This window comes from Calidris pugnax, unplaced genomic scaffold (genome assembly GCF_001431845.1).
Source record: "Calidris pugnax isolate Ruff unplaced genomic scaffold, ASM143184v1 scaffold19, whole genome shotgun sequence".
Classification (NCBI taxonomy): Eukaryota; Metazoa; Chordata; class Aves; order Charadriiformes; family Scolopacidae; genus Calidris; species Calidris pugnax.
Genome location: NW_015090775.1, coordinates 4,588,095 through 4,615,960, shown reverse-complemented (window position 1 = coordinate 4,615,960; position 27,866 = coordinate 4,588,095). Strand labels below are relative to the sequence as shown.

Below are 27,866 nucleotides of genomic sequence, written 5' to 3'. Positions count from 1 at the left end.
AAGCAGCCCTCGTCACCAGGCAGTGTTGCTCTTCCGATGTCTAGCTGTTAAGTTAAATATTTGAGTTGGTTAAGCTCATTCTAAGATGCTTTCTTTCCACAGTAGGAATCTCACTTCTGCTTTAGAAATCGCTCAGATCATAAGGATACAGTTGCATCCACATCACTCATATAGACAATTCCAGCTGTTAGCACAGCAAACAAAAGGAACCCTTTGGTTTTGATCCTATAGGAAAGGCTAACGTGCTATGGGAAGGAGAGAGGCCACAAAGACCCAGATCATCTTTGGGCAGAAGCCACTTGGTGAGGCCATGTAAAACCTTTCAGTTCTAATCCTCTGTTCCCGCTGCTATAAAATTTGGCATCTGCAGTTCAGCCCCTAGAGGGCCCTGAAGGATAATAGTCCCCATCACAAAACAGCTGCACCTACATATTTGCCCTGATTTTGATGAGACAGTCAGCTTCTATTTGGAGAAGTCACAGCAAGCAGCACAGAAGCTATACGGCCTTCTTCTGGCCAGAAACAAAAAGCAAATGCTTTGAGGGAAAATGCTTCCTCTGAAATTCATCTGTTTGAAATTCGTTCAGTACAAGTATCCGTGTATGTGACCAAAACCTATATTAAGAAAAAAAACCCACACAAGCCACTAAAACATGTCCAGAGGGCTACTAGATACACATCTACTAGACGTACTCACGGTCAGTATTTTGTATGGAAAACTTTTGCATCAGTGGTTTTAACATCTTCAGTTAATCATTGCTTTCAAAGTGTTCAGTTATTTTTAGAGATAGGTTTCAAATTTAATAGCTATTTTTAGAGGGCAACAGTAACAATTTTTGGTTATTGTTTGCTTCCTCTCCCCGTTTGCTTCTTCTTCAATAAATAATTTAAAAAATTATGTCAAGTCATTAAGAAATAACAAAAGAAGAGGGTTAACTGTGTTGCCATACAGGAACAGAAAAGACTGAAATTACCTGAAGGTATTACTTAAGCAAGATATATTTATTCATGCACCGATGCCCCAGCCCCCTATACCCGTTTTTAAGCACAGCTTGCTCTTCTCCTTGTACAATTTTAAGGAACTGTCTGTATTTCTACTGACAGTGCTAACACGGCTGTAGAGGAATCAGACTAATGCGTTTTCTGTGCTGCTGTGCCTCCGAAGGTTTATTTTTGATTGTTAAGTCCCAGGAATTCAAAAAAGAAAAAAATAAATCACAATTATGCCTAATAGGTCTTTATTTCCAAACAGAAACTGCAAAAATATTCTAGTACAGAACAGGTAACAAGTGCAGAACTCTAAGTACGCGTTGTAACACTGAAATCATTGCCTCCTCGACAAAAAATCATTAGGCACTTAAAACATGAAAACAAAGTACAAATTAAATCAGCCGTAACAGATGACTCAACTATACAAATTCATCTTGGTTTTCTGTAATAAAAGCACACACACGGTTGAGGGGCTTTCCGTGCCTCCTCCTACATCCTGCGCAGAGACACTTCTATGTTACGCTGCACACATTCTACTCAGACAATATCAAGCTCACATCTGAAAACATAAACAAGTTCAGCGTTGGGAGAGTTTGAGAGACCCTTTTTGGAAACAGCAGGAGCAGAGCCTCCACTAGCAGCTTCACACAGAGCTTGGCGCGTGTGGAGGAGCACAATTATACCAGCTCCAAGGGTGGGCAAGCTCTGCTGGGACAATCGCATTGAAAAGAACGGGACCGAAATGAACGCAAACGAGTCACTTTTTAAGAGACAACGAAACCTCTGGGCAAGAGCTATCGTGGAAACTTGATGAAATTACATTTTGACACGTGGAACAGTCTCTGCAAAGAAAAACCATGGATTTGTCATCCCTTAGGAGCAGCCCCACGAAGAGCCTCTCCATTCCCCCGTCTTCTCACTTGCAGCTCTTGAACTAAATCAGAAGCAAAGGTGGCCTCTTAGACCCACCTGAGAAAGGTAAATCTAAGAAGCAAGCGTCCAAATGACTAACGAAAATACCCTTCTAGAAATCAAACAGACATACCCTTCAAAATTATTTTGGGTTGTATCCCTGTTTTTTTAGGTGACATTATGTAACTTTCCCCACAATTTACTCTGGTAGCATGAAATATAATTAATATTTTAAATAATTGTAACTAGGTACTCAAAGAAAAGAATATTAAGAATATTAACAGAAAGAACACACATGAAGCTAGTACATAAAATGTGCACATAAAGCCTGCAGAAATTTCAGCTCCTATACTTCAGTTTCACAGGAATTTAAGAATGGTTTTGTACCGCAGCACCAGGTACACTAGGGATAGAAAGAGGTGTCTTTAGGGAATCACCTCCCTGAGCCAGGGGAGGCTCAGCTGAGCCAAGAGCTGCCAAGCCCCGCGGGCTGCTGAGTTACAGACTTGCTGAGAACCATCTCCTCTTGCCAGGGACTGAAGTGAACGGCGAGGAATTCAAAATCTTATCTTGGGCTAGCCTATCCTGTCACAGCCATCAGCGTGCTTCGTTCTGATGGCCTCTTGCCACGACACCATGAATTAATTAGTGGTGGGATCATTAAATACTTCCATCACACAATTATCTGAGTTTTCTCCCACATGGGAGAAAAGCGGGATGAAAAAAAAAAGGACAAGACATGGCAGTACTTGGTGCAGCAACCAGCACCGATGGGGTATTGCCACAACAGGACTCAGTAGAAGACAGATTTAACTGTTTATGTGATGGCAATGCAAGGATGACACTCCTCACTTGTAACCCCAAGGGCTAAAAGAATATCCCAGTAGCTTCAGTACTTGCAATAAGGCAGCACAGCCGGACTGTGTTCACCCTTAAACCAGTATTGGCCAACACTTGCCACCGATGGGCAGTTTTCACCCCCACACAGAGGGGTGTGAGCTCAGTAAATTACCACACATCACAGTGATAAATTCAGTCACTGTGCAGAACTCATAGAATCACAGAATCTTCATGGTTGGAAGGGTCCTTTGAGATCATCGAGTCCAACCACAAAAAAAACCAAAAAACAACAACAACAACAAAAAAACAACCAAAAAAACCCCAAAAAACAACACACACCCCACATCCACCCACAAACAGACACAACCCAACAATCTCGGGCACTAGAGCATGCCCTGAAGTGCCACGTCTACACCTTTCTGATATCCCTCCAGGGATGGTGACTCCACCACCTCCCTGGGCAGGCCCTTCCAGGGCCTGACCACCCTCTCAGCAAAGTCATTCTTCCTCAGATCTCATCTAAACCTCCCCTGCCCCAACTTCAGACCATTTCCTCTGCTCCTGTCATGATTCCCTTGGGAGAAGAGGCCAATCCCCACCTCTCTACACCCTCCTTTCAGGGAGTTGGAGAGGGCAAGGAGGTCTCCCCTCAGCCTCCTCTTCTCCAAACTCAACATGCCCAGTTCCCTCAGCCTCTCCTTGTGTGACTTGTTCTCCAGACCCCTCCCCAGCTTGGTGGCTCTCCTCTGGACACGCTCCAGCCCCTCAATGTCCTTCCTGTAGTGAGGGGCCCAGAACTGAACCCAGCCCTGGAGGTGAGGCCTCACCAGTGCCCAGTCCAGAGGCACCATCCCTGCCCTGCTCCTGCTGGCCATGCTGTTCCTGACACAGGCCAGGACGCTGGTGGCCTTCTTGGCCACCTGGGCACACTGCTGGCTCATGTTCAGGCCAGCTGTCCACCCCTTTTTTGCTGGGCAGCTTTCCAGCCACTCTTCCCCCAGCCTGTAGCGTTGCCTGGGGTTGGTGTGACTGAAATGCAGGACCCAGCACTTGGCCATATTAAACCTCATCCCATTGGCCTTGGCCCATTGATCCAACCTGTTCAGGTCCCTCTGCAGAGCCTTCCGACCCTCAGGCAGATCAACACTCCCATCTAGTTTGGTGTCATCTGCAAACTTACTCAATCCTCTTATCTGGATCATCAATAAAGATATTAAACAAGAGTGGCCTTAGAACTGAGCCCTGAGGGACCCCACTGGTGACCACTGCCAATAAGATTTCACCCCATTAATCACAACTTCCTTGGCATGACCATCCAGCCAGTTTTTACCCAGTGAAGAGTACACTTGTCTACGCCATGATTCACCAGCTTCTCCAGGAGTACGCCGTGGGGGACCGTGTCAAAGGCCTTACCAAAGTCCGGGTAGACAAACTCCACAGCCTTCCCCACATAGAGAAGGTGGGTCACATGGTCATAGAAAGAGATCAAGTTGGTCAAGCAGGACCTCCCTTCCATAAACCCATGCTGGGTGGCCCTGATCCCTTGGCTGCCCTGCACTTGCCGTGAGAACTCCCTCAAGAGGATCCTCTCCATGCTCTTTCCTGGTACTGAGGTGAGGCTGACAGGCCTGTAGTTTCCCAGATCCTCCTCGGTCTATGGCAAACCCGAGCTAACACACTCCCGTTGGGTTAAGCTCTTGTCATAATGCTGGAATTGACTTGGTTCTGAGAGGCTGCCAGACTGGTGCCCCAGCTGGACCAGTGCATGGCATCCCAGTAACCCGGGGTCATTCCCCTGGTGGTTCCCAGAATAGGAAGGTATTCTCAAATGCGACTTTATGAAAGGAGACTGCTAAATAACAGAAATAGTTCCTTTGTTTAGCGGCATGCCGCAGATCATTTCATGCTCTACTTGACCGTTATGATAATTTAGAGCCAATTAAGAAATACTTAATATGAACATCATGAAAATTTGCAGCAAAGCTTAATAAATATAAATCTGCCCACTCGTCGTGCTCGGTAGCTGAAAGCCCCAAATGATCTCTCCAGAGTACATTGGCAGCTCAGCAGCCTTTGAAATTGGCTGTCCAGAAATTCAGAGAAGGATGATGTTTCTGCCTAAAATGACAGAATTCAAAATCAAGAGAGCCAGGCCCTTTGTGGCCGTTCTGGGCGAGCAGACACAGACGTGAAAGAGATCAGCTGCTGAAGTACCCCAAGATGAAGGATTACCTGGCTGTGAATATTTCAAGCTAAGACATATTTAACTAAAAAGGCCACATCTAAGAAGTCTACTGTTTGGGACCCTGCAACAAGTGGCTACCAGCTGTTGAAATAAAGCTGTTTCAGAATAAAGTACCCCACACAGTATTCCTTGGGCTTGATCTCACAGAGACGCCCATGCGTAAGTGGTTGTGCACTTTGTGGACCTGAAAGTCCCTAGAGGAGCTACTGCATGGATGTCCAGGATTTCACTCCACAGACTGGTCACAGAAGAGCAAGTGACAGGACAGAGGAAGATCTCCAGGTCATATGTTTTTTTAAACCTAGATTGCCAGGTCAGGCTGTAGCTCTACCACAGTGTCTGTCCAGGGTCAAGGTCTAAGTGATCACTTCACTCGGAACAAATAACTGATCCAGATACCTGCACTGGATAAAATCAAACAATATATAACAACAGAATATTTCCTTTCAATTTCTGAAGGGAATTTCCTTCCAGTATCTGAAGGGAGCTACAGGAGAGCTGGGGAGGGACTCCTTGTCAGGAAATGCAGTGACAGGACATGGGGTAACGGTTTTAAATTGGAAGAGGGAAGATTTAGATTAGATACCAGGAAGAAATTCTTTGCTGTGAGGGCGGTGAGACACTGGAACAGGTTGCCCAGAGAAGCTGTGGCTGCCCCATCCCTGGAGGGGTTCAAGGCCAGGCTGGATGGGGCTTGGAGCAACCTGGTCTGGTGGGAGGTGTCCCTGCCCAGGGCAGGGGGTTGGAACTCAATGATCTTTAAGGTCCCTTCCAACTCTAACCATTCTGTGATTCTACGATTCTATGAATATTTTGCTACTAATCTGGGGAGCCCAAAAAAGGCGCTAGGTCACCTAGATAATTTATTTTCTTTCCTGAATCGCACAGGACATAGAATTTCATCTCGACTCAGGCATGGCAGTATGTCAAACATCTCCCTACTGTGCAAAGGGAAGAGAACCAAAGTGAGATTAAAAGGGTGTCAAAGCCACCAGACCGCACGCAGCTCTGCTCTCTGTGGATGCTGTTTGAGAGGCTGGGACTAGCAGGGACCGAAAGCACAGGAGTGCTCAGCAGTGAGCAGGTTTATGCAAGTTTACTGCCAGTGACCTGAGAAACGGTATTTACCGTCAAAGGCTTTTTTTATAGTTATCATTTCTGAACCTGCTGGTGGAGAACAGCTTGTTAAAGTGACTGTAATGGGAAAGAGACACGGGGGAGCTATAATCACCCAGTGCAGGTACCGAGAGTCCTTAAGCGCATTCTGTCACCGCAGGGAGAGACAGGCTGCCACCCACCCGAGCAGCCACCATGCTGCCATTCCCCCTTGCAGGAACCCATCTCTCCCCTCTGACCAGGGAGACCCCCAGAGATGCTACCTTCCAGCCTTGACCAAGCTTTCAGGGCACCGCTGGGCCTGCCCAACAGCCACCAGATAACAACATGTCCCTACGGTCCCCCCTACATAGTCTCACCCCCTCCTTTTCTTTGATTCGGAAATTCTGTTGGCATCAACCAATTTTCTCTTTTTGTTGCCATGTTAGGTTTTTGCCAGTTCCGTGTGCCAAAACAGAACCACAGGATCTCAGAATCTTCATGGTCGGAAGGGACCTTTGAGATCATCAAGTCCAACCACAAAAAAAACGAAAAGAAAACAAAACAAACAAACAAACAAACAAACAAACCCCACAAACAGACACAACCCAACAATCTCGGGCACTAGAGCATGCCCTCAAGTGCCACGTCTACACGTTTCTGAAATCCCTCCAGGGATGGTGACTCCACCACCTCCCTGGGTTCCAAGGCCTGACCACCCTCTCAGCTGAGTGCAGGATCAGGCAGGAGCCGGAGATGGCGGGAGGGATGGAGGGGGAGCACAAGAACGAGGCCTGGACTGCAGAGCCAGCCATCACGGTGTTACTCCCTGCCCAGCGACAGCCCAAACACAGCACTTGCAGTTAGGCCATGTGAATACCCCACCATGCTGCCCACCATCCCAGGCCGTTTAAAGCATGCCTTGCTCTGCTGCAAGCACAGCGGCATTTGATTCATGGCCCTACAAAGTTCCCAGCAGACACTAAACAGGGCTATGTAATGCCCCACGGCATGGGGGAAGAAATAACCAACTCAAGGCAGGACCGGATCCTAAAGGCAACATTAAAGAACCAGAGGAGAAAAAGGAATCAAAGCAGCCAAGCAGGGCTTAGTCTAACGATGTCGTGAAGCAGTCATGTGCAAGGACACTGTCTGCAGAGGTACAGTGGAACTATTAGCACGACGACTTGTGTTTCTATCTTTAGAAAAATATTTAATCTCAATACTCTGTTGGAACGGGTCCAGTGAAGGGCCACGAAGATGATCAGAGGCTGGAGCACCTCTGCTGTGAGGACAGGCTGAGAGAGCTGGGGCTGTTCAGCCTGGAGAAGAGAAGGCTCTGGGGAGACCTTATAGCGGCCTTCCAGTATCTGAAGGGAGGTACAGGAGAGATGGGGAGGGACTCTTTGACAGGGAGGGGAGCAACAGAATGAGGGGTAACGGTTTTAAACTTAAAGAGGGGAGATTTAGATTAGATACCAGAAAGAAATTCTTTGCTGTGAGGGTGGTGAGGCACTGGAAGAGGTTGCCCAGAGAAGCTGTGGCTGCCCCATCCCTGGAGAGGTTCAAGGCCAGGCTGGATGGGGCTTGGAGCAACCTGGTCTGGTGGGAGGGGTCCCTGCCCAGGGCAGGGGGGGGGGGACTCCATGATCTTTAAGGTCCTTTCCAACTCTAAGCATTCTGTGATTCTATGATATGATTCTATAATATTCACTCCACAGCACGTGACAGCACTGGAGACCCACCCACCCTAAAAATGATTATTCTCATGTGAAGCAGAGGGAACTGAAAGGCCCTTCCTAACCTTTGGTCATGAATCCTTAATCAAAAGTGCACTTGGCTCAGTCTTGCAAAATCGTCACAAACGTTCCCAGCCAGGCTAAAAAAATCCATTTATCCATGGTAAAATCAATGGAAAATCACAGGGACGGAATCAATGAGAAATCACAGATGTAAAATAAATGAGAAATAATTTGTTCGGCTACTGGAGAAAGCATCCTTCCCCCCGGCGAGTGTACTTCAGCAAGTCTTGATCAATCTAACTCTACCCTGTCACACAGAAACGCTGCTATTAACTGGCCCAGCCTGTGCACAAATTAACACCACCCAGCCAGCAAGCACACAGCAGCAGCAGCTGTAATAAAGCCGAGGACAAGGTCTGCACTCCTGTGGAGTGAAGTGGATGCAACTAACATCTCGTAATAACTTCACGTCTGGAGCAAGGCCTGAGAAAGCTATATTAAAAATAGGTTCTTAATCTAAAGCCTAATAGAGCGTATTTTTATTCTATGAGGAGTTAAAGTGTATTTGCAGGAAAGGGTAGGAAAGGTTAAGAGTTCCTCCACGCACTTCTTGTCGGTCCTGTGCTCCACACAAATCACTGTGAGCTGTGAGGGCACAGAGGACCAGGTCTTCAGGTCAATGGCAAGTTTAAACCCTGCTGAAACAACGCTATAAAGTCAAAGTGTCTGTCCGTGTCACACAGCCTTCCTTTCGCTCTCATTTGCAAGGGTTGCATCACACTCCATCAGTTAAGACCTCTTTTCATCAAGGAACCAGGATAGGTTTCTTCTTTTCAGCTAAACCTTTCTAAATGTATTTCAATAATGTTTCCAGTTACTAATACATGTGTGTTACAAATACCATAGCTGCACAGAAACAGTCCAGACACACAGTAATTTCAGTTCTTTATGGTGTGTCATGGCACACTGTACACATTTATTAAAGCAATACGGTGCTAACTAATAGATGTTTTTGAAAAAAGTTGCTCCTCCACTGCAAAGAAATTTCATTTTCTCCTCTCCATGCCTTCTTCTTACACACAACCAGATTTTGCCACCTCACTCATACCGAGTATCACAGAATCATGGAATTGTTGGAGTTGGAAGGGACCTCTAGAGCCCATCCAGCCCAACTCCCCTGCCAAAGCAGGGCTGCCCAGAGCACATCACTCAGGAGCATCCAGGAGGGGCTTGAAGATCTCCAGAGAAGGGGACTCCACACCCTCCCTGGGCAGCCTGTCCCAGGGCTCTGCCACCCTCACCCCAAACAAGTTCTTCCTCAGATTGGAGTGGAACTTCCCATGGTCCAGCTTGTGCCCGTTGCCCCTCGTCCTGTCACTGGGAACCACTGAGAAGAGTCTGGCTCCATCCTCCTTCAACCCAACCTTAAGATACTTTTAAGCATTAATAAGGTCTCCCCTCAGCCTTCTCTTCTCCAGGCTCAAGAGCCCCAGCTCTCTCAGCCTTTCCTCATCAGGGAGATGCTCCAATCCCTCCATCATCTTTGTTGCCCCACGCTGGACTCTCTCCAGCAGTTCCCTGTCTCTCTTGAACTGGGGAGCCCAGAACTGGACGCAGGATTCCAGTTGTGGCCTCCCCAGTGCAGAGCAGAGGGGGAGAATGACCTCCCTCCACCCACTGGCCACACTCTTCCCTACGCAGCCCAGGATCCCACTGGCCCTCTTGGCCACAAGGGCACATTGCTGGCTCCTGGAGAGTTTACCATCCACCAGGACCCCCAGTTCATTGCATTTAATCTAAGCAATGAATGAGACCCTTTGCACCACCTCAACCTACACACAAAGCACTTGCAATTGTTCTGCATATAACACAAGAGCCTCTCAATCTCTAACATATATATGTATGAATTTTTCTGAGTCAAACCACATAGCTGCTACCCAGCCAAGACTGTCTCATTGCACTGCACTGGACTGGAATAAGTTACAGTCCTTGCCTGAACACAGGTGTGTCTTTGTCTCTCTGGATGACATATAACGTGGTTCTCCTCAAGCTAGGCTGTTTGCATCACCCAAAGGGCAACCACATCACTTTGCACAGCTTCCAGCAACAAACACTCAGGGGCAGTCTACGTGAGTGGTTTATGGTGTAGCACGAGCTCTTTGGGGAGCCGGTTTGTCTTCAATCCATAACCAGGGTCTCGCAGTAGGCAATCACCCAGAACACCTGGGACATGGCTGCAGGGACTTGCAGCAGCCAGCTCTCTGCACTTAGAATCATAGAATCATAGAATTGCCCAGGCTGGAAGGGACCTCCAAAGGTCATCTACTCCAACCCCCCCGCAGTCAGCAGGGACACCCCCAACTAGACCAGGTTGCCCAGGGCCTCATCGAGCCTCACCTCGAGTATCTCCAGGGAAGGGGCCTCAACCACCTCCCTGGGCAACCTGTTCCAGTGCTCCACCACCCTCACAGTGAAGAACCCTCTCCTCATCTCCAGTCTAAATCTGTTCCCCTCCAGCTTGAAGCCATTGCCCCTCGTCCTGTCACTGCAGGCCTTTCTAAACAGGTTCTCCCCAGCCTTCCTGTAGGCCCCCCTCAGGTACTGGAAGGCCGCTATTAGGTGTCCCCGGAGCCTCCTCTTCTCCAGGCTGAACAACCCCAGCTCCCTCAGCCTGTCCTCGTAGCAGAGGTGCTCCATCCCCCTGATCATCCTTGTGGCCCTCCTCTGGACCCTCTCCATCAGGTCCATGTCCTTCTTATATTGAGGGCTCCAGACCTGCACACAACACTCCAGGTGAGGTCTCACCAGAGCAAAGTGGCAGGAGCAGCAGATGCCTGTGGCCAGAAACTGGCACAAGTTTCACTGCTGGTGAAGGCAAAATGTGGATGTGTGGTGCTGGAACCATAACAGATCACAGTAAATCAACCCCTCGTGCTCACCTCTTTCAGTTACCAGCCGGTAACGCAGACGTACCATCGACTCAATTCTGATGTCTTTGTTTCTGTTAAAAGCCCTACTGATACCCAGAGGTCTGCTTGCATGTTAGTGGTGTCATTCCATGCCCCAAAGCACTACCTATTTTTTTAAAACCTTCTTTTCAAAAATTGACTTTATTGCTGATACATGGAGCCAGGATTTATGGACACTTTTCTTGGGTAGGGCAGTATTGGATATCGTTATTTTGGAAACGGATCAAGATGTTGAATGTGTCTCAACTAACAGATCTGGAAACATAATGATTGATGCTAATACTTTCAGGATTTTTAATGTGATTATAAAACTGCTGCAAGGTAAGCTTTCAAATATTACAACAATATAGAAAAGCTCTTATGAAGTGCCAGTTTAAAAGTTTTTTTGAACCTTATTTTATAAGAGTCAATTCATTTAACTAGGATGGGTTTTTTTGATATAATCCTCAATAAGTGGAATATTGAATGCCCTTTAAATCACTTGATTGGGGATTTAGTGCTACAGTGGCAGAAGAAGTTCTAGTAAACAAAATACCTGACAGTATCTGACTGTAAAAGATGGATAAGGATACTTTATCTTTGAACTGATCATTCAATAGACCTTCCAAAAAGCCACTGAAACTCTTCACAGAAACTGGTTATTACAAATTTTTTGTTGCTGGTTTAACAAACCCAGATAATCAACAGTTTCATGAAGACTTTTGTTAGAGTGTGGTTTGTTGGTTTTGTTTTTTTTTTTTTCCCTGCGAATTCATTTAACTAGGATGGGTTTTTTTGATATAATCCTCAATAAGTGGAATATTGAATGCCCTTTAAATCACTTGATTGGGGATTTAGTGCTACAGTGGCAGAAGTTCTAGTAAACAAAATACCTGACAGTATCTGACTGTAAAAGATGGATAAGGATACTTTATCTTTGAACTGATCATTCAATAGACCTTCCAAAAAGCCACTGAAACTCTTCACAGAAACTGGTTATTACAAATTTTTTGTTTGTTTGTTTGTTTTTTTGGTTTTTTTTTGTTTGTTTGTTTTTTTGTTTGTTGTTGTGTTTTTTTTTTTCCTGCAGTAAAACACACAAGCAATAACACAGGAGCAGTCATAGCTAGGGCAATAACTGCTTGTCACGGCTCCCGTAAATGTTAACGTGATTCTTTCCATTGGGCTGATATTTCACTTTTTCTTGTTGCAGGATGTTGCTCCACAGGTATTCCTGGACCATAAAGAAACATAAAGCACATGAACCATATGGGTTTTAAGTGAAGTGACTGTAGGTTCTTTTCTCATGTGTCCTGATATAGGAGAAAAGATTGGGGTGGATTCTAAGAGGAACATTCTTCTATATAATACTTAGTGCAGTTTCCTTATCTGCAGTCACATAAGGATACAAGCTATGCTAGGTGAAAAAGAAATAGAAGAAATGATAGGTTTGGTACCTGTAATTTTTCTAATGAATGGTCCATCTCGTTTGTCAGCCAAGATACAGAGCTGGGATTGCAGGAATGTGTGCAAAGTCATGCCCTACCCGGACTCTGGGGATTGCAGCATGGAATCTAGCTTATTGTCCTCATTTAGGGCTGAACTAGACCTCAGAGAGGAACACAAGCAAGAAGAGGGGTTTAAAAACAATTATAAAGCTCTGGTCCTTCAAACACTTGTTCACAAAATTAACAGCATTCACATGAGTGATCCCATTAAATCCACAGCCTTACCTATTGCCCACAAAATGAAAGCCCATAAACCACTTGACAATCTCTAACCTGAGGAATTTTTTCACCTGTGCACTGTAGGACAAACTAAAACCGACGTGGCTCAGAGTTAATTACTTGTCCGTAGCTCTTCTCATCACCTTTCCCATGTAGACAAATGCCAGCATTTACAGGATCAAGCTCCTAATTGAAAATGTTTGCTGCCAGCTCATGCAGCTACTGCAGAAAGACTATTGCCTGTATTTTGTGTTACTAATGAAACCAGAGATCTTATGTCAAAATATTTTAATGATACTTGGAAGAAGCAAACCATGATGAATGTCACATATTGCCACCATCCTGAGATTGTGCTTTGCTACAATTAAACCAATAGTCAGGGGTTTCAGAATTTCCCGAATAAATACTATTTTGTATTTTAAAAAATGATTACACAGCTTTCAGAAATGTAGCAGTCAATGTGTGAAAAAATCACTTCCTTTTCTCCTCAAGTGTAAAATATTTCTCTACTGTAATAATGCAGTTTAACGCTCACAGAATCACATCAGATCAAAGTCAACACCGAACTGCTGAGATACACACAGACTGTCTCCTTGGGATCATCACCCTGGAATTAAAACAGTAAAATATATTATTGATATTTCTTTTATAGTAGGAAAACTGCTTGTTAATAGTCAAAATAAGCCAATTGCTTAGTCTTCTGTGTGCGCATTCCACCCTCTGCATCTGGTTTTTCATCCTTATTTCAGACTGGGAGTACGTGACATTTACTATACAGCATCACAGGCTCACAAAATTCTCCTGGGCGAGCTGGACTGCTAGTGCCTGACCCACTGGAGCATCTGCTCTTTCTCAAGGAGGACTCCTTCATTTGAACCCCCCCAGACCTGCTCACACCCTTACCCCACCTGCACCACCCTCTTTAGGCTTCCTATGTTAACGAGGCTCTAACCAGAATCTTTATGGGACACATCCACTGCTAATCTGAACATGAATATTTTCTACATCATGTTATCTTAATCATATTTTCAAATAGCTAAAGATTGAAATGATTCTGTTTTTTCAACAGTCTAGTTCTGCTGCGGAAAAACAAAACAAAACAAAAGCTTTCTAGATCTGTAAGTACTTTTTTCATGTGATTTGAAACCTAACATAAATTTTAATTTGATTTAATCTATATTTTTCTATTCTGGTACGTTTTAACTAAACCAGAAGCAACTTAGATCTACTTGTTCCATTACTGACATTATTCCTAGTTGGTGGCTGAACACACAAGCAAAGTGTGTGCTTAAAAGCCATACTGCACGGGTACTAAAGCAGGAGACCTTTCTTTTGATGCTGTATACATCTAATAATTTCACGCTGGATAATCTTTACTCAAATCAAGAATAGGCTGAAATTTGGCGGCCTGACAGGAATCCCAAGGTGTCCTTATTTTCAAAATGTGGTACCATTTTTTCTTAAGGTAATTAAAAGTGAATTGTGGGGCAGTTCATATTTCTCTAGCTACATTGAGAAACCGCAAGCAGAAAAGAATTTCAGCAGAATTTAAGCTCATGTTGCGATACTACTGTTATAAATCAGTTATTTACAATAACTATATTTATAAATAGGCTATTTATAACAGTATTTATCACTTATTCGGATTGCAGCAACTTTCATGATTAAAACAAAGATCACACACTGATAAGAGTTTGGAACAAAATGATTCTCTTTTATGTTCATTCCTGAGCAAGTGAGCAGCAGCCCCCCTGCCTGCCAGGATGCTGCCCTGCTAGCTCCACCTTGAGCAGAGGGCTGCACTGCTGTCCTCTGCCAGAAGCAGATGACTTTTAACCATCTGGTTGGAATTATAAAGCCCAGACCAAATTTTTGCTTCCTAGGTAAGATACACTCACCCTTAGTCAAGAGGTCGGGCAGTTCTTCCTCCCTAACCCCCAGCACATCTCTGCCACTTCAGTCCTTCTGCTCGGACTGCTGAGCACCACTCTCTTCCCCAGGCTCAGGGAGTCTCTGTTTCATCCTTTCTTTCTATGTTTTTTTTTCTGTTGACTGACTCCTCAGAGCAGCTGCTTAACGTTACTGCGCTGCACGTCAAAGCAACACATCCTCATCTTCCCTGCTGGCTCTTTCTAGCAAGCAGAAAACCTGACGGATTCCTGGTCAGACAAAATCTGCATTTTAACCAGGCTTCTGGGCAATCAGATTTTTGCCAGTGTGATTAACGTATCATCTGACAATTTTTCTAATCCGATTTTTCTGTCTATTTTTAAATATGAATCAGGCCATTTCCCCTCCTTGAACCTATGTTTACTTGAAGCTAATGACATGCCCTTCAGGCTTATCAGGTTAAATCAATGAACAAACAAGACTTCCTTCAGCTGCAGGGCCCCAGCGAAAATGATTTGGTAATTTAATACAAAGTAATAAAGATCATTATTTTAATTACATTTCAGGATTTTGCTGATGTCTCGTTTTCCATTTTACCATCTGTGATAGATACCCATCTACTGTAGTGAGGACAGGTCCGTATCTGTTGAGCAGAATCATGAAGGTGCCAGCGGGGACATTAAGGCAGAAGGAGTTTCCCACACTGTCCAGCACCAGCTCTGCAGGGCTCTCGAATCACAGAATCACAGAATTTTCTAGGTTGGAAGGGACCTTAAAGATCATCTTGTCCAACCGTCAACCTAACTGACAAAAATAGTCACCCACACAACAAACAAGAAGCATCATAACTAACCCATACCTCCCAGCACTACATCAACCCGTCTTTTGAACACCTCCAGGGATGGGGCCTCAACCCCCTCCCTGGGCAGCCCATTCCAATGGCTGAGAACCCTTTCAGTGAAAACATTTTTCCTAATATCCAGCCTGAACCTCCCCTGGCGCAATTTGAGGCCATTTCCTCTTGTCCTGTCGCCTGTGACTTGAGAGAAGAGACTGACCCCCATCTCTCTACACCCTCCTTTCAGGGAGTTGGAGAGAGCAATAAGGTCTCCCCTCAGCCTCCTCTTCTCCAGGCTGAAGAACCCCAGCTCCCTCAGCCTCTCCTCATAAGACTTATTCTCCAGACCCCTCACCATCTTGAATCAGACAATTCTATCTAGTAAGAAAAGTTCACCTTTAAGGTGGCAAAGGATGGCCTTTAGGATGTAATCCTGCCAAAATCACTCACTGGGATGCAGTTATGCTCTCCCTATGCTGTTCCTGAAACTGCTACCTGCTTGCAACCTAGAGGCTTGCAGCAGAGCAGCTCCTGCCCTGTCCATCCACAGCATTCCCTGCCCTGTCCATCCACAGCATTCCCTGCCCTGTCCATCCACAGCATTCCCTGCCCTGTCCATCCACAGCAGCACCCACCCTTTGGTGTCCCAGCACTGGGGAAGGGAAGTTCTTCCTGGGACTTCTGGGGGCACCCAGCCGGGTGAGGAACCTCCAGCCACCCACTAATGAGAAACAGCGTGGAGCAAGGAGAAGAATATAAAAGGGAAACCCAAAAAAAGGAAGAAGACCTGTCACTTCTTAGGGAAGGTCATCTTCAGTGAAATATACTCCTTACAGCATTTCAATTATCTCTAATAGTTGATAATAGTAGCAGAACGGTAGCTCATACTGAAAGCATTTAATTTCTTTGGTTTTAAAGGGCTAACTTTTCTCTGCAGAGTGGAGAAAAATCTTAGGGCAGCACAATTTACCCTTCTGGTTGTTTTTTTCTTTACAGCTTATTTAGCAAATTTGGCCACAGAAGTGATTTTCAGTCTGTCAAGCACGGACAGCATTTAATTAACCCATACGGGTACTTAAACATTTTTGTGGCTTCTATCTGCTTCTCTCTAGATTAAATATTCATAAAGAGCTGCCTTTCATTTTCTTAGCTGGTGTAGTTACTACAATTAAAATCACATGGTATGTCTCCAGTGATTTTTATTATAGGAAGAATAAATACAATGGAAACTGCTGTGTATAAACAGCCCAGCCACTGAGAAAAATACATTATGTATTTCTTAACCTTTCCAATATGCTGCAACTATTTACAAGCCAGGTGAAACCGCATACACATACCCCTCCTCCCAGGTGATCTCCTGCCACGGACGAGGATAAGGGATTCACTAGATGGCTTCTCACATATTATATTATTTATTAATAATTGAAAGTAGTTTATTCTTCTATTTCTTCAAATAAACTGGAACGGAATAAAATTGTGCCTTCTTGGTACTAACAATCTGCTAATTTAAAACTTAGCAGTCTCTGACGATGAACCAAGTGTGAATGTATCTTTGATAGCATGTTTTCTAAATACCATCAAAGGATATTTTCAAATACATTTCAGAACCTAGCTAGAAGAAAAGCCCTTAGCTTTTGAACTTAACATTTCTGGCTTGAATAAGATGATGCTATTTTAATTTATTTAACTTGTGGAATACAGTCATGAGATTACATGAGTCCAATTAAAGCACCCTACATTTCACTCACTGTTATATTAACTTGAACACCTTGGAAAAACAGAGTTCTGTGAAAGGCAAATCTGACAACAGTGTCGTGAGCTGGGGAATTTCTGAGTTAGCTTAAAAGAAGAAGTAGTATTTATACAAATAGGTCTTATTTTGTCAGCAGGGCAAATCGAGATAGAAAACAAGCAGACAAATGTTTCCAGAGTCATCTGTAATCTGGTCACAGTAAATTGGCTCAAGGTCAGAGGGCAGACTCTGTGCTGCATTTCTCCGAGGCAATACACAGAAGGGAGAGGTCCAAGGGGGATGGGACAGTTATAAAGGACAGATTCTGAGCTACCTCAAGGTAAAATGCTCAGCAAGATCTGCTGTAGTGTATGGCAGCTCCCTCACTGCTGCCCACGAGCTGCTGTGCAGCCCAGGGCCATGAGAGCATTCTGCTCTGAACCTCTCTTTACCTACTGGAGGGAACATGGACACACAGGCTTGCTCCTCCTGCACGGGGCAATCTTTACCCTGTCTTTGGCCTCTGTAACCCCCTGTGCCAGGATCAGGTGTCTTCTCTTGAAGACCACAGTGTGTGACTGCCTTTAATAGGGCCACAAGGATGATCAGGGGGATGGAGCACCTCTGCTCCGAGGACAGGCTGAGGGAGCTGGGGTTGTTCGGCCTGGAGAAGAGGAGGCTCCGGGGGAGACCTAATAGCGGCCTTCCAGTACCTGAAGGGAGCCTACAGGAAGGCTGGGGAGAACCTGTTTACAAAGGCCTGTAGTGACAGGACGAGGGGAAATGGCTTCAAGCTGGAGGGGAGCAGATTTAGACTGGAGATTAGGAGGGGGTTCTTCACTGTGAGGGTGGTGGAGCACTGGAACAGGTTGCCCAGGGAGGTGGTTGAGGCCCCATCCCTGGAGATATTCAAGGAGAGGCTCGACGAGGCCCTGGGCAACCTGGTCTAGTTGGGGGTGTCCCTCCTGACTGCGGGGGGGTCGGATTAGATGGCCTTTGGAGGTCCCTTCCGGCCTGGACAACTCTATGATTCTATGATAATAAAGCAATTCACAAAGGAGGCCGGCTCATGGGAATTGACAGCAAATCCAACATGGGTTGGTAGAGACACACATCTGAGACGAGGAGACACTACTGACTGGCTGGGAATTATGGTGATAATGTGTACGTAGCAATGCTCCCCATCTAAAGTCCACAATTAGGAAACATTTCTAAACTCTGTGGCACGTTATATTTATTCAGAGAGCTCCAGCCTTTCTCTTATTTACGAACACAACTTTCATTGACTGTAAGGTGGAGATGTCCCTCTAAAGAAGAACAGACCCACGCTATCGAAAAAAAAAAGTCTTCCCTGGACATATTACTTAAAGACAGACATTGTATGTGGTAAGAACATGACCTACCTTTTTAGTCTGATTCACATTTACCAAACTGCACCTTCAAAATGCCTTTGCTGTGAAGCTGAAGGATCTGGTTGTATTCTTTGGGCATTGCATGGAAACCTGGTTTAGGCAGTTGGTTGTCGTAATAGTGGTGGCTGATTGGCATCTTCTCTGTGGATTTTGAGAAAGGCCAGAAGCCATAGAGCTTCACATTCTCACACAGCTCAAGAGCTGCACTAGTGATCATAAAACCAGATGACAACCGGTAGGCTTTCACACCTTTAGTTCTCCAGAACTGGGCTAGACTTTTCAGATAGGTGGGGTGAAAAAATATTGCCCTTTGGGTTGCTTTGAACTCTTGTAGAGTGTGATATACTTTAAAAGAAGTGGCTGTATTGCTTCTGAAGGAAAATGCTGGCAGTAAAAGGAAAGCATCTCCATAGACTGCAATGTTATCCAGAAATTCTGTCTTCTTCTCATTTAGCTTGTTGTATCTGCAAAGAACAGTATTTTAGGAAAAGAATGAATGGAATGTACTGTTGATATCAATATATTACAGACCAAAACAGCACAATTGCACTTGCATATATGAGTTATGAACTCTGTTGCACCAGTTCAGCCTGTCTACATTGCAAATTCATACCAACCTGTTATATGTTCCCATATATGCACTTAGGAAAATCTGGCTTTGTTGTATAACAAGAACACACTTCATAGGATTGAATTGGCAACACCAGAGCTACTTAAGATGAAATTCACTATTAATGAGACCAGGACCTGCCCATAGAATTGATCGGTTCAAGAAATTTCAAAGGAGAACACCAAAAAAAAATTGTATTTATACTTTCACTGTTAAAAAATACATGCTCTATGATATGTATTGCATGTGTTTGTGAAATGTGTTTCTTACACCAATAGGTATACAATAACATCCCTTCAAAATCTGGGTGTTTGCCCTGCGTGGAGAAACAAGCATGCATGTGAGCGGTCTTGGAGCGTTGAAGATTAGTGTGTGCTCAGGTTTTTCAGCATATCAAAAGCAGCAGGGTTAGCTGCTTTTGATATGCTTTTAAAACAGCTGAAAATATAACCATGTTTATTTATCTACCTCCTTCGATTACAAAGGGAACACATGGAGATCTGTAAAAACATAGAGATCTAACTTCACAAATGAAGAGGATTTATCCTCAGATGCTCTGGTTCCCCAACACCCAGCAAAGAGACTTGATTCTCACTGTTGGATAACTCCATCCTTCCAAATACTGAATAGTGAACTTCCAGAGTTATCCAAGATAAAAGACTCAAGGGGGTCACTCAACTTCTTTCCTCTCTAGATCTGAGTTGTCTGCATCACTCGAACATATGGTGCTTGCACCCCCTTTAGGATTCAAAGCACTGAGTCCTCTTTTGTAGGTAGTTGTCTATCTGAGCACCGTATTCTCACCTTGTAATGGCTACCAGAGCCCACTTTTCACAAATAGCTCCAGCAGAAACTGGAAAACTTGGTTTCATTTCTCCTTGCAACTTGATTAGGTTCAAACCCTCTTCTCATGCAGCACTTCAAGACAGAGAACAGCAGCCACAGCCATTTCCATTCAAAATAGAAAGTTCCATTCAAATATGAGAAAAAACTTTTTTACGGTGAGGGTGACGGAGCACTGGAACAGGCTGCCCAGGGGGGGCCTGGAGTCCCCTTCTCTGGAGATCTTCAAGCCCCGCCTGGATGCTCCTGAGTGATGTGCTCTGGGCAGCCCTGCTTTGGCAGGGGAGTTGGACCAGATGATCCTTGGAGGTCCCTTCCAACTCTGACAATTCTGTGATTCTGTGATTCCGTTACCTCTTGCCCAACTGAACTCATGCAAGGAGTGATACACCCCATCTCAGCCTGAAGGGGTTAAAATTACAGCTTCTGCTTCCCAGAAAAGCACCATTACTGCCAGACTCTGAAATAAAATGAATGAGAGGGACTCAGCCCCCCCTGGTAACCCTGGGTCCCTGTGCCTGCAAGAGGCAGGCTGCCAAAACAAGCAAGAAACACCTGTGCCTATGTTTAAGAAGAGCGGCTGAAGGGTCAACTTCTGAACCCTACTCCAAGAATCTTCTCTATTTCTACTCAGTGTAAAGTACATAAAGAGCCTTCAGGACAGAATCCAGATCTCTGCTCTTCCTTAGGTGGAAGTCACAACTCAGCTGTGTCTTGTTTGCCTTTCCAGCTCTGCCACTGCAAGGCACAGTGCAGCCCAGCTCCACCAGGACACGCAAGAACTGCGCTTCTCTCCTCCAGGTGAGTTCACCTACATCGTACGCCCTGACACACACAGTTCAAGAGCTGATTAACCTTAACAATAATAACATCAGACTCACCCAGTACCCAAATACAGAATTAAAAGGAATAAAGTCAGAAGAGGTCTTTGGAGAGAAGAAGCAAACCTAGTTCTGCTTCTTCTGGTGTCAAGTTGCCCCCTGCTCCTCCTTCAAAAGTGTTTACAGTGTTGTCTGATTATTTAAATAATTAATTTTTTAAAGTCCCAAAGTTCTCTCATAATCTCATTTCACCCTCGCACAGGTTTAGCTCCTATTTCCTTCGGTGTAACTCCTATTAACCCCGTTGTGGCTTAATTTGGCTAAAAAATAAGTGCAGCTGTGAGAGAACACTTTGATCAAGTCCAGACAAATCGTGCATCACGTCAGTTATCACCAATGATGCTGAGTCATGGGACAAAGTTTTCCTTCATCGTATTCGGGTGCAGCCCCACTAACATCAATGAGATAAATCTATTATTGGGGAAGCAACAATTCATCTTCAGTTAAGTCAAAAAGGGCTAGGTAAGCATCAAGGTAGTTAGTACTCATTGCAAAAAATCAAGTTCTATCCTTGAATCAATGACAAATGCCTGTTAGTCATTTCTATACTCACTGTACTTTTCCCTTCTTCCTTTAAAGGAAAAAAAACTTTGCCTGATGTTGTCTATTTGACAAATACAGATATGACAGACAATAAGATCCAGTAAGATCAGTAAGCAGTAAATAACATGCCACATCAGTCCTTTTCATAGATAAACTGAAGTTCCAGCCTGCTGAAGATGTCAGATTAGTCAGCCTGGCCTTATTAGATTTTCTTTTCATCAGGAAGGTGAAGAAAAAAACAACTTTGCTGGGCAAAAAGTCTGTGAGCAGCTTTCATACGGATTGAGAAAATGGATTACAGGAATTGGGCTTCCATTTGGGAAACAGCCCTCATCAGAAGAGCCTCTAAGCACTTTACTTAAGAACATGTGCTTACAGTCCTTCTGATAGAGTCAGACACACATTTCCATGCTTTCCTGAATTATGATTACAATTCCTTTCGTACGTTGAGGGTCATGGGGGGAAAAGAGGCTTGGGCTTGCAACCATCAGTTTTACTCTGTCATAAATCGTGGACCTGTGCCAACTGAGGCACTTGCTAATCTGGGTATTGCTGACTCCTTTCTGCTACAAAAAAAGGCCAGGTTTAGCTGATTTCCATTTAGACTGGTACATATTTCACATGGGAACTAAGGCTTCATGAAACCATCTGCATGCACTGCTCTCTACGCTGGTATCCCAAGGGATTGCCAACAAAATCTAAATAATGTCAAACAATTATACAATATTGCACGGAAAGAGATTTGCAGTGGTACTTACTTCTGAGCTATGATACTCGGATTAACAGTCACAAGGTTTGTTTTATTGCCAACATCTTTGCTAATGCTTCCCGTGGTTGGAGGGAGGTTACACCTGAAATTGAGAAACATTTACTTAAACAGATGTGCACCAGAAATGCTTTACAGTTATTATTTGCAAATTCCTCTCTTGTGCAATGACACTTTCACGTCAGCTCCCAGGGATCTCTAAGCACTTTACAAATATTAAATAAGGCTTACAGCACTTCTAGTAAAAATATTTAATCTGCTGTACAGATGGTTAAAATAGGGCACAGAGAGCTCATTTTCATAAATCATCTCACAAATCAGGAGAAAAGTTAAAATCCCGGAAGGAGCCAGTCAATGAATGACCTATGTTAGCTGCTTGGAAATACTGCTCCTTCTGCCTAAACAATGCATTTCTTCTGAAAGTCTTCTATTATTTTCTGTTTTAAAACAGTCTGATTGATAGAAGTCCTTCAGCTTGCACAGTGATGGTGACAGCTGTTTCATGAGATAACAACAGCATAACTTGCCCAATTGCAGAAACAGAGGTTTCTGTAAAAGGTAAAGGAAGCATTTTTTTGAAGTCAGTCACTTTTTAAGCTTAGCATCTTAGCACGCAGATTTTTATTAAGAAAAGTTATCTAATTGGAAGGACTTTTTTTTTTTTTTTAAATCTGTGAAGTCCAAATATTACACAAAAGCAGGAAAGGAAAAAAAGTCCAGCTGACTTGTGTGATTGGACATCACTAAGAGAGGAACCTCCACTTGGTTACTCTGTTCCCTTGCAGGAACTACAAAGTGTGAGTCACACACTGAGACAGTGATCCAAATTACGCTCTGAGTATGCCTGGGTTTTTCCACAATCCATCGAGGGAGCTGAAAAAAACTACTTAAATTAGATGCCTAATTTTTTAGATGGCTAACAGAAGGTGAGAGAGATACTGGAGCAGTTAAATAACTGCATTAGGGAGCCAGTCTAAGGCTAAGTAAACCACTTGTTAAACCAGAAGTAAAGGTAAGCATGTGACACTTAATACCAGGTTTTCTTATTTCAGTTACAGAGTTTTCTTTATTCTTTTCTCCCGATTGAGAAAAAGGTATCTTTGCACTCATAGATCATAGCTGCATTCCATAGAGTGCTCTCTTTACTTAGAAAGCAGCGTTGTGAAATCTACAAAGCAGAAGTATCCTTAGAGAGACAGAAAATAAAACATTGTCAGGACCCTTCCTCACTGCTACAGGCTGGCGCTGGCATGCTTCCAAGACTGCCAAGATTTTAGAAACTTTTGACACCCCTGGTAAGATGAAGCAGCTCTTACCTAAACACAAAGTCAGAACGATCAATTTCAGCTCCACAGCTGGAATTTTTCAGAATGCCTCCATTTCCAACCACAGCACAGGTCTTGAAGGGATAGACTGAAAGAGGAGAGGACTGCAAACAAATAAAAAGACACAGCCAGTGCCTTATAAGTCTTTTGATTGTTTCTTTGCATCTTCAGTCATTTGTCCTTGCAGCTTTAATCTGGTAAAGCACAGTGAAAGCATCCACCATTTAGCAGACAGGGTGACCACTCTTGGATTGCCAAGAGCCAAAACCAGAATCATAGAATCACAGAATGGTTAGAGTTGGAAGGGACCTCAAAGATCATCCAGTTCCAACCCCCTGCCCTGGGCAGGGACACCTCCCACCAGACCAGGTTGCTCCAAGCCCCATCCAGCCTGGCCTTGAACCCCTCCAGGGATGGGGCAGCCACAGCTTCTCTGGGCAACCTCTTCCAGTGTCTCACCACCCTCACAGCAAAGAATTTCTTTCTGGTATCTAATCTAAATCTCCCCTCTTCCAATTTAAAACCATTACCCCTTGTCCTGTCACTGCACTCCCTGACAAAGAGTCCCTCTCCAGCTCTCATGTAGCAGGAAGAGTGCCTCCCTAGCTCTCATGTAGCAGGATGAGTCCCTCCCCATCTCTCCTGTAGCCCCTTTAGCTACTGGAAGGCTGCTCTAAGGTCTCCCCGGAGCCTTCTCTTCTCCAGGCTGAACAACCCCAGCTCTCTCAGCCTGTCCTCACAGCAGAGGTGCTCCAGCCTCTGATCATCTTTGTGGCCCTCCGCTGGACCCATTCCAACAGGAGGTCCATGTCCCTCCTGTGCTGAGGATCCAGAGGTGGACACCAGCTGTCACCACCAGACTGAGAACTGCTACTGCTGTCATCAGTACTTGGAGGGAATAACACTGGATTGTTAAAACAGGATGAGAACCTTTTAAATACACTTAACACAAAAATCCTCTAGCAGTGGACTGAATCCTTGACAAACTAAGGATAGTTGATCTGAAGATAGTTTAAATTTACCCATTTTCCTTTGCACTGGAACAGACTGGGCTTCGTCACATAGTCATTGACTTTGTCAGCTAAGAGAAGGTAACTTTGTAAATGCTCATTACTTTGTCATCATGCAATTCCATTCGATGTAAAATAATGAATTTAGGGGAACGTGAACACCGTAAAGGATAATCACGCACCCTGGCTTAACTCCCGGCGAATGTGATGGCCAACTGGAGAGGTTACTGCTTCTGGTTGTTCACCCTCTCTACTCCTCTTCTTGCTAGAGGTTGCTGCCTTCAGTGGGGAAGCTGAACAGGAGCTCAGCCCAACTGCTTGTGAACCAGCACAGACGACAACCTAGCAAATTAATGTGAATTGCTGGCTATTTCAGCTGACATTAATACAGCTGGCTGTTATCCCAGGGTCTCAGAAACATCTCGTACATCTCATTCAGCCTCTCCTGCTGTGGAAGCACTGACATTCAACAGAGAGGCCAACAGCTGGGCTACTTTGACTGCAGAAACTGAGCCCGCTTGTAAAATTGAGTCAAAACTTGCTTACCCAAAGTGTTATCCTTCCTCCTTCTCTTCTGAGCTTGCCCAAAGAGAAGCAGGAAGGAATACTGCTATGAACAAGGCAAAAAGCACGGGGAAAGTAGCAGACATCATGTTGCCTGGCAATATATTACAAAACAACACGTTCAACTATTTTGTTCAATTCCGAAAAGACAGTAGAATACAAAGGGCAGACATCTCTGGCAACTATTTTGTTCAATTCCGAAAAGACAGTAGGAGCATACAAAGGGCAGACATCTCTGGCGCGCTTCGCAAGCATATATGCATATAAAACATACTACTTTTTTCTTTCATCCAATTTAAATTTGGAACAATTGTAACCTCTATTGCAATGAAGTTTTTAGTGATTCACGGCAGCATTAGGAAGGACTAGACCCAGAGCAGTTGGGATCACAAACCAAGAATGCTAAAGACAGGTAGGAGGGCTCCCATGTGCTCTTAGTTCTGAGAAATTAAGTACAGCTCTGTGCCCCTCTTTGTCTGGTCTCCAGAGCTTATATGCTTATTCTAAGTCCTGAGATACAACGTCTGGTTCCTTTGCTCAACCTGTGTTTGTGGCTGCAAAGGCACCACCCCAGTGGGCAACAAAGCTGAAGAAAGGGCTGGAAGGAACGTCCTGAGGAGCAGCTACAGACTTTGGGCTTGTCTAGTCTGGAGAAAAGGAGGCTGAGGGGTGACCTTTTTGCTCCCTGCAGTCTCCTAAGGAGGGGAAGTGGAGAAGGAGGAGCTGAGCTCTTCTCCCTACTATCCAGTGTGGGAATGGTTCAAAGCTGCATCAGGGAAGGTTTAGACTGGACATCAGAAGCATTTATTTACAGAGAGGGGGGTCAAACTCTTGAACAGACTTCCTAGAGAGGTGACGTCCCAAGCCTGTCAGTGGTTAAGAGGCTTTTGGACAATGCCCTTAGTAACACTCTTTAACGTCTAGTGAGCCCTGAATTGGTCAGGCAGTTGGACTAGATGATCGTGGTAGATTCCTTCCAACTGAAATGTACCAGGTTTACCACCCTAAATTTATGCCCAAGCCTGCACCAGAAATGGGATGGGAATATGAAATGTTGTTCTAGACTCAAATGCTTTTGAAAATGGGAATGAGAACAGCAAGGCAAACATTCCCAGAGGATTCACTCCTGAGTTCAGCTGGCTGCCAAGCCAGGCTGCAACTTGTGTTCTGTAGCAACTCTACCTACCATCTGCTCTGTGACACCCTGTCCATGCCTCCACCACCGCAGAGGAAGGTGAAACAAAAGGTCTCACAAGGTGAATGAAGAAGCGCATACAGAGGAATCAAACCAAGCAGCTCTACTACTAACCCAAAATATATATGATACTGCAATTATAGCAACAGGTCAAGATCCAGTTCTTACCACAGGCAGCATCTTAAAAATGTCCTCTGTAATGAGGACGGTCTTTTTACTGTCCACTTCGTAACTCATGTTACTTCCCAGTGGGGTGTTGTTTTGAGAAGCAATGAAATTGTGAACTGCATCACAGCAGGAAGCTAATTCTGACCTGCAAAAAACCCAAAGAAAACATGCTCAAAGACAGGCAAATAAGTAGGAGAGTGGTGGCAGAGAACTAGATGAATGAAAATCAGTTCTAATTAACTAAGCAACAAAAGGTTACATGAACCTCTATAATGTCATTTCCTTTGACTTGCTTTGCAAAAGTCTATTTCACAGCAAATATTCAGAAACTAATCAGACCAAGAACTCCTTTCCTTATCCTGTTTTTCTCTCTTGGTCTCCCTTTCCCACCCAGAAAACGTTGTAATCGGTCTTCTCATTATTAATTGCTAAGAGATGTAGAAACACTGAGAGACTTCAGTCCCCAAAGAATTAACAATGTGATTTCAATCAACATAGAATGAGTGATCGAAAGAAACTAGACGGCTAAAGAAAGAAGGAACCAAGGACATGAAAGGAATGGCGATGGGAAGTACTGGCTATAGCACTTAGCAAACAGCTAGATAGTTGCAAGCCAATTAATAATTCATTTCTGCAACTGTTCAGCATGGTTTTCCTGTGCACAATATCACAGATGTTAAATAAAGTATATTAAAACTTGCAAATAAAGAAGATGGATATCTTTGTGGTAGAGACAGCCTAGCTGCTCCTCAAAACACCCAGCAGAAGTCCTTAAATAGGTAAGAATGCAAAAGATTCACTCAAACTTCATGCAAGACTAGAGGCTATCACCCAGCTTACAATTCTGGTTACCTCCAAACTTACAAGAATGTTATGTGTGTAAACATCCTATATTATTAACAGTGAAATGCACTGAAAAGTTCCTTTAGACCCGAAATGCTATAAATAATTTCATTTTAGGGATTGATGTTCTCTCTGCTACCACTGGATCTGATTTTCAGACTATAAGGCTGAAATATTCATGGCCAGCCATTATCTATCAGTTGGTAGGACACAGCTTTCTAATTAGGTGAGATACTAAGAGAACTACTAACCATTTAGAGAATAAAACTCATTCATAACAGAATTGCTTGGAATTCTGAAAAAGATAACAAAGCAGGGAAAAGACAGTAATTCCTGTCCTAACACTGAAGGTTAATTATGAAAAAAATAAATATATTTACACTTAGAGCCAGAGGAATGGAAAAGTTTTATTTCATAATTTTTCATGGTATGGTAAACCAAACCACTGGAACTAGTTAAACAATACAGGCCAAATTCTGGCTGAAAGTAAGATGACTTTAACAGCGTAAGCCACAGGTAAAAGAAGTTGCTTCATTCAAATTTATCAACAATGTACATAGAGCAAATATTCTAATAACAATATAATTTTATTTCTGATGGAGATGAGGCATAATCTAGCACATGGAACAGCCCAAGGATTATGTTTCCTGGGAGCCAGGGAGGAGTGTGAACAGGTCTGGGATAACTCCCAATCTCACTTCGCTTGAAATAATGGTCAAAATGGGGGGGGGGGGGAAAGGGGTTGGG

General features: G+C 44.2%; 1 protein-coding gene across 3 annotated transcripts in view; it reads right to left on the bottom strand.

Moving 5' to 3' along the window:
• Window positions 1-1,215: 1,215 nt before the first annotated feature.
• The window catches only part of ST8SIA6 (ST8 alpha-N-acetyl-neuraminide alpha-2,8-sialyltransferase 6), a 53,015-nt gene continuing 26,364 nt past the window's right edge, over window positions 1,216-27,866 (bottom strand). The window contains exons 5-9 of one of the 3 annotated variants that reach the window (XM_014946256.1): window positions 26,277-26,421; window positions 23,331-23,443; window positions 22,007-22,099; window positions 18,363-18,835; window positions 1,216-1,924 (exon numbers count right to left, since the gene is read on the bottom strand). In XM_014946256.1, coding sequence (XP_014801742.1) covers window positions 18,367-18,835; window positions 22,007-22,099; window positions 23,331-23,443; window positions 26,277-26,421 — 820 coding nt within the window. In that variant the 3' untranslated portion in view covers window positions 1,216-1,924; window positions 18,363-18,366. Of the gene's footprint in view, window positions 1,925-12,770; window positions 13,107-18,362; window positions 18,836-22,006; window positions 22,100-23,330; window positions 23,444-26,276; window positions 26,422-27,866 lie in introns of those variants that run through there. The other 2 variants (XM_014946264.1, XM_014946246.1) reach the window with 2 other exon arrangements.